The sequence below is a fragment of the Engraulis encrasicolus genome, chromosome 13 (assembly GCF_034702125.1).
Source record: "Engraulis encrasicolus isolate BLACKSEA-1 chromosome 13, IST_EnEncr_1.0, whole genome shotgun sequence".
In the NCBI taxonomy this organism is placed as follows: Eukaryota; Metazoa; Chordata; class Actinopteri; order Clupeiformes; family Engraulidae; genus Engraulis; species Engraulis encrasicolus.
The window spans coordinates 26215768-26229576 of record NC_085869.1 but is presented as its reverse complement, the minus strand read 5'-3'; the positions used below and the strand labels follow the sequence as shown (position 1 = coordinate 26229576).

General features: G+C 44.6%; 1 protein-coding gene across 2 annotated transcripts in view; it reads right to left on the bottom strand.

Moving 5' to 3' along the window:
- The window catches only part of galnt13 (UDP-N-acetyl-alpha-D-galactosamine:polypeptide N-acetylgalactosaminyltransferase 13), a 90840-nt gene extending 78336 nt beyond the window's left edge, over positions 1-12504 (bottom strand). For both annotated transcript variants that reach the window (XM_063213558.1, XM_063213557.1), the window contains exons 1-2: positions 12024-12504; positions 7261-7768 (exon numbers count right to left, since the gene is read on the bottom strand). In XM_063213558.1, coding sequence (XP_063069628.1) covers positions 7261-7402 — 142 coding nt within the window. In that variant the 5' untranslated portion in view covers positions 7403-7768; positions 12024-12504. The remainder of the gene's footprint in view (positions 1-7260; positions 7769-12023) is intronic.
- Positions 12505-13809: the final 1305 nt, after the last annotated feature.

The window sequence follows — 13809 nt, the reverse complement described above, 5'->3', positions numbered from 1 at the left end:
AAGGCGTATAGACATACGTACGGACATATGGCTGCGTTGTAAAAAAAAAACAAAAAAAAAGGGCTGGGTGTAATCACATACCAACAGTCCATTGACAACATTGTTTACCAGGTACGGCAATGCGTCGGTTCAACAAACTGATAAAATTTCATTTATTTCGTTAATTTCAAAATGGGTATATGATGGCATTACAAAAAATAGGGGGGTGTCATCACATAGGCTTACCGCTAGTCCATTGACAACAATGCATCAGTTGCACAAACCAAATGGAGTCATCCACTTTTATATTATTATTATGTTATTTCAAAATAGACATATGGTGCCATTGTAAAAAAAACTATGCATCTTCATGTACGACTGGTCTGTGGTCAACATAATTCACAGAACCGGCTGCAGAGATGCATCAGCTGTAGGAACCAAGTGTGGTCCCAAACATTTATTTATTTAGCTATTTCAAAATGGACATATGGTTGCACTGAAAAAAAAGTGGGTGTTGTCACATACCAGCAGTCCATTGACAACATTATTTAACATTTGCAACAATCCATCAGTTGCCGGAATGGAGCACAGTCTCAAACCTTTGTTTATTTTGTTATTTCAAAATGGACATATGGTTGCATTGTAATTTATTTTATTTTTTTAAAACAAGTGTGTCATCGGGTACGGCCAGTGACAGTCCACTGACATCATTATTCAGCAGATGCAACAATCCCATCAGTTGCAGGATCCGGGCGCAACCACGCACTTTTATTTATTTGCTTATTTATTTATTTTTTTCAGAAGTGTTTAAGAATAAATAAGACCAGCAGATGAGCTGGGTCCATCCATCAGCCCACGCACACAGCAATAAGGAAGGAAAGAAAGAAAGAAAGAGGAAGAAACGGGGAGCAGGTATTGATTCTTCTCTGCGGAGTGAAACATGCTGCAAATGAGAGTCGTACTTTCCCACAAACAGGCCACAAGACTATTCCAGAAGAACGTAGGCTGTGCAAGACGCTCTGCAATTCATGTGTAGATGGAATGGGCGTTTCAAAATAAAAATAGGTAACTCAATCAAAAGAATCCAATAAAACCATCAGTGTCTTGTCAATCCCCCCATGATTGGCTCACCAGACTTACAACCTCAAGGACATTATTTATTTAGATATTTAAAATGGGCACTTTAATGTACAGTGGTTGTTGAAACAGGCAGATGCTGACAGAGTTGTCAGTCCAATTATCTTGATTTATTCTATGAGGCTAAATTGGATACTGAATACACAGTAATAAACATATTTCCACAGCCTTCATACCACAACACATACCCTGTAAGACCCTGTAAGGTGGGCAGTCGTGGCTCAGTGGTTAGAGCACTGGGTTGGCAACCCAAGGGTTCCCGGTTCAATGCCCGACCGGACCACGGCTGAAGTGCCCTTGAGCAAGGCACTTAACCCCCACACTGCTCCCCGGGCGCCGCTCAGCAGGCAGCCCACTGCTACGGACTAGTGTGTGTACTTCAATGTGATTCACTAGTCCAAATGGGATAAAGTGCAGAGAAAGAATTTCCCCTAGGGGACCAAAATTGGCTCCAATCCAAATTGGCTCCAATTGGCATAACTAAGACAGTGTCTTTCAACAGTGGGGTTGGGACCCCATGTGGGGGTCACCTGAAATTCAAATGGGGTCGCTGAAAATGTCTAGGTGTGACAACACTCAAAATACTTGTAAATATTAGTAATTAATATATAATAACACAAACAATGACTAATTCTGGTTGAAACACTGCATACAATCTAACACTTTCAGAAACATTTCTGGGTTCAATGGCCTGAAAGTTAGCTCAGTCATGTTTTTTTTGTCATGATAAAAAAAATGCTTATGGGGTCCCCAAGAAATGTAGGATGACAAAATGGGGTCCCGGGCCGACAATGGTTGGGGACCATTGCTGTAAGCATCATTTGTCCTTGCGTTGTGCAGCTAGACACCCTTGCTTATCACACTTTAAAAAATTACTTTCTAAACAGCAAAACATTATTTGCTGGCTATCTGTCAGACGACAGTCAAGTCTTGAGTCTGTAATTCATGTTGGCCATCTATTGAAATTGGACAATGGCTAAAACATCACACAAAGTGAACATAGTGAGCGCTTTTAACATCTTATGGGCGGTGGCCGAGCAGCGGTGAGTTTCTCAAAAGAGAAGTTGTTAGCCTGTTAGCAACTTCGGTAGTTGCCAATGGGAAAATGCATTGAAAACAACAAAGTAGCTAATGTAGTAAGCAACTTTGGTTTTGAGAAATTCACCCCAGAGCAGTCAACCAAAATACCTAAATCAGCAAAAGAAATAAATGTAGATCAGCACAAGACGAGTCTACTGCTGATCACATAAGCTACTGCGCCAACACGCTCAACAAGTTACAAATGCCCAAAGTGGCAAAATGCTGAAAAGCTGACAGACCGTCGCAGACTGCTTAAGCTCTACTTTGGCAGCCAGAGGACTGACTCGGTGGCTCAGACCTCGCTTAACAATTTAATTCCCCCCCAATTGCTCCCCCTAACATATTAAGATTTCAGGTGTCTCACGGCAGGTAGAGACACAAGAAAAAAACGGGGAAAAAAACGAATAGCTCATGCAGGAGAATTCCCCTCTCATATACTGTATATATACTGTACCAAGCCAATTTAGTCAAATATGAATGACCAACAACATCATCTATTAAAAAAAATCCTTACTACTTTGAATAAAGTAAACACGAGCAACAACAGCACACTACTTTCTAGTACTTGGTTCCTGCTTCTTCCCTAACCTCGGAAGCAGCTTAACTCGGGCCGCCCAGTAATCCTATTTACCTGTGAGAACGCAGGCAGGGCCTACTTAGAGATACCAACTGCACAAGTAATTAAGAGGCACAGGCCTGAGGTCCAGGCCTGTACAGTACAAGAAACATTGATGAGGAAAAGAAGAGGAAGGTAAAGCAAAGTCCAAGAGAAGCTTTTTTCTGGCTATTTACGGTATTTAATTCAGGCTACATTCCCCTGCAAGGTCTCCACAGCCTCTTTCCACCAGGGCTGCATCTGTAAGTGTATAATGATTATGCATTGAGCTCTCTCTCTCTCTCTTCTCACTGCACTCGTATAGCGCCTATGGAGATGGCACTCTAGCTACCAGCAGAGACACCAGTGATGTGTCGTTCTCCTGCGGTGTGTGCTGTAATAGAGTAGAGAAAAGATGCAACAGACCCACAGCTCCATGCTTCCCTACTTACGTTTTTTTCCCCTCTCTCGCTTTCTTTCTTTTGTTTATCTCATTGCTAGGTTCCATCTTTCTTTAGCATCTCGTCAGTGTGGTGCACAGAGGAAACTAGAAGAGGTCTCCAAGGGAACAGGGTCGAGAAATCAAAGTGCCCTCTTAAATGATAATATCAATGTCTTAACTGAAACTGCAACCACTAACACACGCAAGCACGGGCGTGCACACACACACACACACACACACACACACACACAGAAACACACACGCACACAGACACATGCGCACACAGACACACACAAGCACACTGATACACACACAGACACATACGCACAGAAACACACACGCAAAGACACACACACACACACACACACACACACACACACACACACACACACACACACACGCAAAGACACACACACACACACACACACACACATGCACACAGACACACGTACACAGGCAAACACATTCACAATAGTCTCAAAGCAGTCATTTGAAATTCTAATCGGTGTGCAGCATGTGCATGTGCATGTGTACCCCTGGTCCAAGGGTCCAGGTAAATTCTCTTCCTGGACTGAAGAGATTATTGAGTGGTTCATGTGGGCAGAATCAGGGCATAGAGCTTGAAAGTCCCGCCCCTTAGTTCCGCATTTCACGGGACCTAAGCTGACCATCTATCAACGTGGTAGCGAGTAAATATCTCCTGATCTCAGTCATTATATGCGCTGGGCTCCAAATATGCTGTTGAAGAGGCTAGATAAAGATTATTCATGCAAAAGTATCAATGTTTTGTTCCAAGGACGTCTGCATGAAAAATGTGAAGAAACACAGCTTTCTAAAAAGTTTGGGGGTTCGTACGAAAAATTAAATAAAAATATCAGAAACAACATATATGGAGCTCGTGGCGCAACTCGAAGGCGATCGAAATATCATTTTAATACTGCCATTGCATTACATGCTATGATTTTCGGCTAAAAACGCCGTTGAGGTCCCATGAAATCGGGGGAAGTGACGTCACTTTCAAGCTCTATAGGGGCTGGTTGACTGACGTCTTAAGCTAGGTTCACACACATTGCTACTAGTTACTCGCACAGTGAGTGTAGTCAATAGAATGTGCATGTGATCAAGCGAAGCGAGGAGACTACAAGCGATGCGATGTGGGCGCATTCTGATCTTAAAATATTTTTTTACTTCGAGCGAGGCGAGTAAAAGAGTAACCAATTGGAATGCAGGGTTCGGATAACTGACAGTACTTCTCGCTTTTGCATTGGCAGTTAAACCCGCTGGAACATTTAGCGAATGTTCCATGAGCGAGTGGCGAGTAGGCAAGTGAAGGAGAAGCGAGTAATGTATGTGAATGTAGCTTTAGCTTGGTCTTGTAGAGATAGCACTGGTGGTTGTGGGGATAGGGGCTGGGTGACAGACTGTTAGGGTGGGTCTTGTTGCGGTAGTGGTGAGGGCTGGGTGGGGTGGTCAGTGGTTGGGGACTGGTGACCCGAGGTAGAATAGAGTAGAGTACAGTAGAGTAGAGTAGAGTACTTTTATTAATCCAGAGGGAAATTAAAGTGTTAAACATATAGCGCACACGACTTGATTACAGAAATCATCCCTCCATCAGTTCACATACACACACACACACACACACACACACAAAGACACACACACACACACACACACACACACACACACACACACACACACACACACACACACACATGCTCACTCGCCATGCATACATACATACACATAGAAGGTGAGGTCATGGTAGAATATGCACACACACACACACACACACACACACACACACACACACACACACACACACACACACACACACACACACACACACACACACACACACACACACACACACACACACACACACACACACACACACAAGGTAAGGTCCTGGTAGGGTAGCGTGTTGCACACCAAAAAATGATGCTGATGTTGGATGTTAATGTTGAGGATGGGGGGGGGTTAGGGGCTGGTGAGTGACCACCATTCAGATCAGGTCTTGTTGGGGGTTGTGCGTAGAGTGAATCGGGTGTGGAGGGGACTGATTAACTCCTTAGCGCAGAGCCTATGTTATAACCTTACTGTCACTGAAATTGTAATGACTATGTCTTAATCTGTTACTTAAGGCTCTTGGTACTGTCATACCAATATTGCTATGATGTAGTATTTTCAGCAACTAGTGAATAGGCCCGCCGGCGACCCCCATGTGCACTAAGAGGCTACCTGGGTAACAGACCTCTCCTGGTGGGTCATGTGGGTGTGGGTGTGGGGGCGGGTGTGGGTGTGGGGGTGGGGAAGGGGGGGGGGGGGTGGGGTGGAGTGGGCTGGGGTGGTCGGTGGTTTGGGGCTGAGTGACTCAACTCTCAGGTGGGTCTCTTCTTGTAGCCAGGCAGCACCCTCCTAGTTATGCAACGCCTTTAGCGTTGCTTCTAGTCAGGCCATGAGCAATAAAAATATCGTTTCTGAGCTCCCGAAAAATCGGAAACTCCTCCTTCTAATGTCAGGAAACAAACACCCAGTGGCAAACCAACGGAGGTGGGTCAACCATGCCATTTTGGAATTGTTCATTGTTATGCTCTTGGTCAGACCAAGTCTCGAAGAGATTTGAAAGTCGATGATAATCAGGCTAGGTCTCTTGTGGGGTAGCTTTGGTGTTGGATATTGGTGGTTGGGGGGTCGGGGAGCTAGTGACTGACCTCTCAGGTAGGGACACATAGGAGGCGAAGCGAGCGAAGCAAAGAGAGAAGAAATCCAACCGTCATCAGGTCGCCCCGGCGAATCAAATGGAATGGAACAGTTATGTTGTTGATTTGATTCGGGCCGCGGCAGGCGAATTCGCTCCTCATTTGCATAACATTAAACTTTCTTTAATAATTTTGCTTCGCTTCGCTCCTGTTCGCTTGCTTTCGCTTGCCTTCTCCTCTCTCATAGGAATGAATGGCAAAGTTCGCAAATTAGCGTGTATGTGTCCCTACCGTCAGGCTAGGTCTCTTGTGGGGTAGCGTTGGTGCTGGATAGTGGTGGTTGGGGGGGGGAGGTCGGGGAGCTAGTGACTGACCTCTCAGGTAGGTAGTGCTGGGCGATATGGAAAAAAACAATATCACGATATGGATTACTTTATATCACGATAACGATATATATCACGATATAGCACAATTACATACGTTTTCAGTTATTCTCTTTATTTGCTCTTTATTTGTTCATGTCGCAAAACAACCTTTCTTTAGAATGGCTCTTTTTATTCTTATTTTTACAGTTACACTAACTTATAATGTGTATTGTGCCACATGAAATGTAATTAAATGATATTCAATTGTATAAAATTGATAAAATTACTATCACGATATAAACAATATAGGAGAAAGGTCACGATATACACTTTTATATCACGATAACGATATATATCGTCATATTGCCCAGCCCTACAGGTAGGTCTTGTGGATTTAGCATTGGTGGTAGCGGTCGCTGGGGGCTGGTGACATGTCAGATTAGGTGGTGTGGGGTAGGGTCAGTGGTGGAGGCCGGGTGACAAGGATGAAGGGTGGGGGGCATATGCTTGTGTATTTATGTGTGTAGGTCATGACTTATTAAGCTCTTTCAAGCCGGTCGTACTAAGTGTGTGTACGTGTATGTGTGTGTGTGTGTGTTTATCTGCATGTGTGAGAGTGCATTTGTTGTACGTATATTGGTGTGCGTGTGTGTTTATGTGTGTGTGTGTTTATGTGTGTGTGTGTGTGTGTGTGTGTGTGTGTGTGTGTGTGTGTGTGTGTGTGTGTGTGTGTGTGTGTGTGCGCACACGTGTGTGTGTGTCTCTTAGTGTGTGTGTGTGTGTGTGTGTGAGTGTGTGTGTGTGTGTGTGTGTGTGTGTACATTAGTGTGTACGTGTGTGTGTGTGTGAAATGCGTGCGTAATGTGCGTGACTGTGCACACACACTTCTGTATGTGTCACGTCTGCATGTCTGCGTAGCGTAGGGGGCGATCTGGAGGGGAGGGGGGTGACTGACGGACTGACCTCTGAGAGCGGGCAGCAGCGAGCGGTCCTTCCTGTCGTCACACTTGTTGCACTCGCTGAAGTAGAGCAGTAGGAAGACGTCCACCAGCACCCAGACCAGGGAGGTGGTCAGCACCACCTTACAGTAGACGAAGCGACGCATGCTGAGGCTCACGGGTGGAGGTGGAGGAGGAGGAGGAGGAGGAGAGACGGGTGAGGTGGAGAAGGAGGAGGAGGAGGAGGAGGAGAGACGGGTGAGGTGGAGAAGAGAGAGGAGGGGAAATGGGTAGGGAACAGAGGCAGAGGAGAGGAGAGGAGAGGAGAGGAGAGGAGAGGAGAGGAGAGGAGAGGAGAGGAGAGGAGAGGAGAGGCCAGTCAACAGCGTCAGGAGCCCAGGGAGAGCTCAGGCGTTGGTAGGGAGAGGCCGGAGGAGAGGGAGGAGGAGGAGAAGGAGGAGGAGGAGGAGGAGGAGGAGAGGAAAAGCAGTGGAGGGGAGAGAGAGCAGCGGTGACACTGCGACGTCATCCCACTAAAGAGAAGAAAGAGGGAAAAAACAGAGAAAGAGAAAGAGAACCAAAATCAAACAAACAAACAACTTAAGACACAAACAACATTTGCACAAAACAACACCATAGCAAGCTCAACTCCATCCGCAAGCATTTTTTTTTTTCGCCCTTCATCGGCTGCCAATAAGATTCAGTCTTTCTCTAAAGATCCCCTGACCACCGCAGCCAAAATAGAGAAGCACAGGGGAGTAGAGAGGGAGGGTTTCATTTTCATAGCGGTAGGCAGGCAGCAAACAAACAAAAGCCTAAAAAAACAACTTCGCCATTCTGCTGTGTTTGTTCTTGAGGATATATAGTGTTCCCACCTCACTAAAGCTTGCTGAGCAAGTGCCCTCGTTATAACTGATAACCCGAGATGTTCCCAGCAGGCCAGTTTGTGTCAAGTTCAACAACCTTCAATTAAAATAAAATGAAGAAACGCCATAAGGCCGAAGTGAACCCAAACAACAAAAACCCGTCTGTCCTCAAAGATATTAAAGAGTATACCTGAGAGTGTCTGGAATGAAAATTATCCAAGATAACCCTGTCGACATTTTTCGGATGGCTTTTTGGAAGGCTTCGCATTAGACACAGACTATACTGTAGGGAAAAAGGGCAAAACAAAAAAAACAAGGTGTAGGTAGTAGATACCAGGGAGAATAGCTGTCACCAGGCCTGTCACAACCAGGCAAACCAACTCGACAATATCCTAGGGACCCCAGCTGAAAGAGGCCCCTGGAAATCACGGGCTATGTACTTGTACTCAAATGACAGCAATGGCAACTTCGTGAATTAGGCAAAACCTCCCTAAATTCAATAACTGAAAAAGAGCAATGATAACGCTATCAAAATCTCTCTTGAGGCGGGGGGGGGGCTCTCCTAGCCTGATTACCATCGACTTTCTAATCTCTTTGAGACTTGGTCTGACCAAGAGCATAAAAATTAACATTTCCCAAGCGGCATGGTTGACCCGCCTCCCTTTAGTTTGCTAATGGTTTCTTGCTTCCCGACAAAGTGGGAGGAGTTCCTGCTTTTTCGGGAGCTCAAAAACAATATTTGTATTGCTCTTGCCCTGACTAGAAGCAACGCTGAAGGTGTACATCCGGACTAGAAATAGTTTGAAGAGAAAAAGGGGCCCTAGTCCCTCTTTGCCTAAGGCCCCCAAATACATCAAAACAACCCTGGCAGTCGCCGATGCTCTGCTTGGCTTTCCAATGCTCTCTCCTCTCCTCTCCTCCCCTCCCCCCAGGGCTCACGACAGGGGTCCATTAATCTGACTTTCTTATCATTCAAGCACATCACACACACACACAACCACGTGCTTTCCGCAAACCCTGCCTGCCTGCCTGCCTGCCTGCCTGCCTCCGTACTCGTCCCCTCCCCCATGACTAGCACACACACACCTTCCCTTATTACCGCAGGAGCGAGCAAGAGCCCCAAGCACACACGTTGGGAAATGGACTTGATCACTTGTCAGCTCTCAAAATCTGCCAAGCCTGTGTTTTTTATTGCCGGACTGTTAAAGCATTTTGAGCAGCATGGCTGTATGAACATGAACTGTGCTTTACAAACACAGCTATCTATAGGGTTCGGCTGTAAGCAACTGGAATTGAAGAGTTTCGTTGCAAAATGACATGTCCATCTTAGAGCATTTTGGGTTAAGTTATTCACATTTTGTATTGGGCATTGCATTGCCCTGCATTGCACAATGCATAATGTATAGGTTTAAAAAGTATGTTCTCATTTGAATGACAAGAATGAATTCACACATACAGTAGATGATAGGATGCCTGAACAGTCATTTTCAATAGCAAAAAAATGTATACAAAAGTCAAAAAATTGGTGCTTCTTTGAGCTTGAAGGACAGTTTGCTCTTCGCCCAAGGAGTATCTTTAGTTCTACTGGGGACGGGAATGACTGGTGCTAATATAATTCTCTTGACTACTTGTCTAGACCTCTCCCTTTAGGAATCAACAATTACAAATACATACTGTAACAATAATACAGATTACAGTTATTACTATAGTTACAAATGCTGTTATTACACCCACCAAAACAGGTCACCACCACACTCAGGTTCGGTCACTAAGGACAGTCACTGTGAAGTCACACACAGTCCTCCACAGTCCCATGAGGCCACGCTGAGGAGAAGAGGCTGGCTGCATACCTCCAGAGATAAAAACTTTATCTGGCACAGTGCAACACAGATGCCACCACCACCACGCTTACAAAGCGTCCTGGTTGTAAAGCAACCGAGTGCTTCCTATTCCCCAACACCTCCCTGCTCCTCCCCACCTCCTGACAATTTGTTCGGCTGAAGTGATAACAAACGGTTTCTTATCTATCTACTTTGTACAAAGCTTGTTTTAAAAAAACCTCCACACATCTTCGGTTGCCCTGAACATGAACCGCCCTAATACTACTAGAATAGATGTATGATAGTTATGCAGGGCGAGTCGTGCATGGGGATGTAAAGGCATGCGATGCGCGCATTTCTCTCTCTCTCTCTCTCTCTCTCTCTCTCTCCACTGATATCCTCGATGATGGCCGTGTGCACGCGTTCAAGGCCATCTGTGCTTCCTCAGAGGAGCCACTGTAGTTGGGGTTCAGCTCCGGCTCAGTGAGTGCCAGAGGCAAGCGCCCGCAGTCTCCTCTGCTGTGCTGCAAAAAAAGCTAGGTCATTAGTGTCCAGCCATCTGCAAGGATGAACCGTTTCCTGTCTTGACTGGGGCCCGCGAGCTATACACAAGGTCACTCACAACCTCCACCACACAATCGCATAGGCCCCGGCCACATCGCCTCGCCTCGCCTCACTTCACCTTGCCTCGCCCGCCAAGCCCCTCTCTTCCTTACAATCAAAAATCAACTCAGAGGCAAGCGAGGATTATTGACCATTTCATAGCCAGATATCCCCAGGCCAGACTGTGGCCCTAATAGTGTGTCTAGTTACTTTGTGGGCATTCTCATTAGCTAGACTACAGAGTTGGTGAAAAAAGGTCTCTCTCTCTCTCTCTCTCTCTCTCTCTCTCTCTCTCTCTCTCTCTCTCTCTCTCTTTCAAGGAGTGTGCTATTGTGAGGAAGTGCTTAGGCATGAGTTTGGTTGGTGGTGGCTGGCTTCCCTACAGCCCGCAGGAAGTGCAAACAAAGGTTGGCAGTGACAAACAGTCTGAGAGAAAACAACATCCTTTACACAGGTTATTTTCAAAGACTCCTCTAACTTTGTTGGCCCACTTTTTTGTTGACGAGAGTTCTGTTAATAACATCCCTTAATAAATGTGGATCTGGTGCTTTGTGATCTTTGGGGAGAATGAGCATCATGACCAAGAATACTTTCTGTAGCCTAATAAGGTTTACATAATTTGGAGAGGTAATAATCATTAATTTGGTATAGGCAATTAACTAAAACTACTCTATGTGGTGTACTCCGTGGTAGGCCTACTTTGGTTGCTTCAGAGGTGAGAACAGTTTACTTTTTAACTCAATATTTCAATCACTTTTTCACATCTTCAATCCTGACGTTCTACACAGCGGTTTCTGTTATATTACAGTTCAGCCAGTAAATGATACAACACATGGAACACTGACTGTACATTGAAACACTACAGAAAGCACTTTATAGCCTACTGAATGCCCGTGCATTGAAAGCACGTTACCTTGGATAATCCTGGTATAACTGTACTGCTGACCCCGAGTAACACTCAAGAAAACTGGTCTACCTCAAAGACTTACTGACCTACTTATGCGTCCTGTCAAGAGTACAACAGCATTACGCAGGACCGTACTACTGGTGTCCTTCTCGACAACGATGATGCCAAATCATAACTAGTGAGTTATGATGTAATACGTCCATGACAGAGTCATTACAATTACTGAGAGTTCATCCTTCATACAAAATCGGCATCTCAACTTCCAGACAAGCTGGGGATACAGCCTAAGAAGAGGTCTAGACTAGGCTTACTGCACTGAAATGTATGCGCAACAAAGTACAAAGATAAGATTGGTAACAACACGGTAATGGCATAACCCTACTTCGCCTGGCCAAGCTTTTGAAACACTTAGTAATGTCTATGCCGCAACATTTTCAGACAAAAATGTTTCTGGGTTACAGTTTTACCGCAGCAGTCTACGCTGATGATATCACGCGATAGAAATGATGACAGGCCCCAGAACAACATGAACATCAATTTGCACGGCAAAATGTAGAGGAGGAGCATCGCTAAAAGATGTTTACATACTTACTGAATAGAGATATTGTACGAATAACACCTTGAAGTCTTGCTTGTCAGCAACGTGTTGCATAGGGTAGCTTGCTAACTAGCAACCCCGAAATTAATCCTCGCAACCTCCCTCTCAAGAGTCGCAGGAGAAAAGCTCAAGGTCCAAACGGCGGAATCATGTGCATCGCATCAATGTCCACGAAGAGCGCTGCTTACGCTCGTCTATTCGGCAATTATCAGTAAAAATGCACATCGACGTCAGGTCGCTTCGCTACACTGTAGCCATTGGTACTATCCTATCATAGTCTGCTATGTTTCACAATGATTATAGTGAGCAAGTGCCAGCCTTGTAGCCAGCTTTTTCGCCAGTCCCCTTGATTTTTCAATTCCTCCTCTCGGGTTCGCATACCACCGCAGCCGTCTGTTACATTCTACCGTCCTTTCGGCAAAAGATATGAAAGAGAATATATCACCGGTTACTTGCTCTGTCCCCAGGGGAGGTTTGCTACATCTAACGGGTTTATACAATTATACACTGTAGCGCGAGCATACTGAAAGCTCTGCGCTCTACTCATTTGTTCAATTCTGATTGGTTGTATGGAGTGTCCATCAAGAGAACTCGCGCACAGGACCTATGGATAGCTGGTTAATGTAGGCTCCTGCGAAAATGTGTAATGTAATTTCTCTGAAATGTGCTGCACAACTTTTTGGTTTCGTATCAGAAAAGGCAATTTATCGTAGTGTAGTATTCACATGCGGTTGTCTGAAACCCTTAGTGCCAAGCGTGGTCATTTCAGTGATAGCAGCCTATGCATTGCATTAAACATGGAGAACTGTTCTGGTCTTTAACACAGACAGCTGTATTGAGGGAGGGGTACTAATTAAATTGTTATGTCAGAAATTAGAGATTTTAATTGAAGGGTTAAAGGACATCAACAAGAACACATGCCTAATGAATTGTTATCCAATGCATTGTTTGAAAGTTATAGTCAATTAAGAACTTGATATTGCAGTAGGCCTGGATACCTCACCATACTGTATGCATCCTAAATTCATGAGAGAGAAAGAGAGAGAGAGAGAGAGAGAGAGAGAGAGAGAGAGAGAGACAGAGACAGAGAGACAGAGAGACAGAGAGAGACAGAGATACCTTGTGCTTTCCTGTCATTTTCCAGTATATGTCTTTAAAATAGACGGCACTGCCCCCTGCTGTCGACTAAAGATTATGGACATGAAGATTTCCTTTTTAAAATGTGGACCAGCACTTGAAGCTTTATCTTCTGCATCTCTGTGGAAGACGCGGTGTTTTCTCTGACTGCAATACAAAAGCAATTTTATCTTAAAATGTATAGCAAAACATATGCCCTATATGTCTTTATTTTCTTATATTCCTTGTTAGGTAACACTTTATTTTAATGGTGCTGTAATTGCAGTGTAGCCTTACTCTTTAGGCAGCCTACAGTGAAGTAACTGGTGTAATAGAATGTAAGTACAGCTGTAGTATATGTTGTTACATCTTATATTTTGTGTATCTGTATACCATGATAACAACAATGACCATAATGTATTATATGAAATGGTTTTATAATACTGTAGGCCTAACGACCTGTTGTCGAAGGTTAAATGTTAGTGTGTTTGTGTAATTTCCAATATGTTCTTGCGTTATGTGTTTTCCCTTTGCCTTGTCCCGTGTCTCCGGTTTAGTTTAGTTTATTTTGTTTAGTTCAGCAGGGACCATGCACAATAGACATTGTTTACAGAAGTAAAAAGATGGCTTGTGCCAGATTATAGCTATATAGCTAATTTCCATC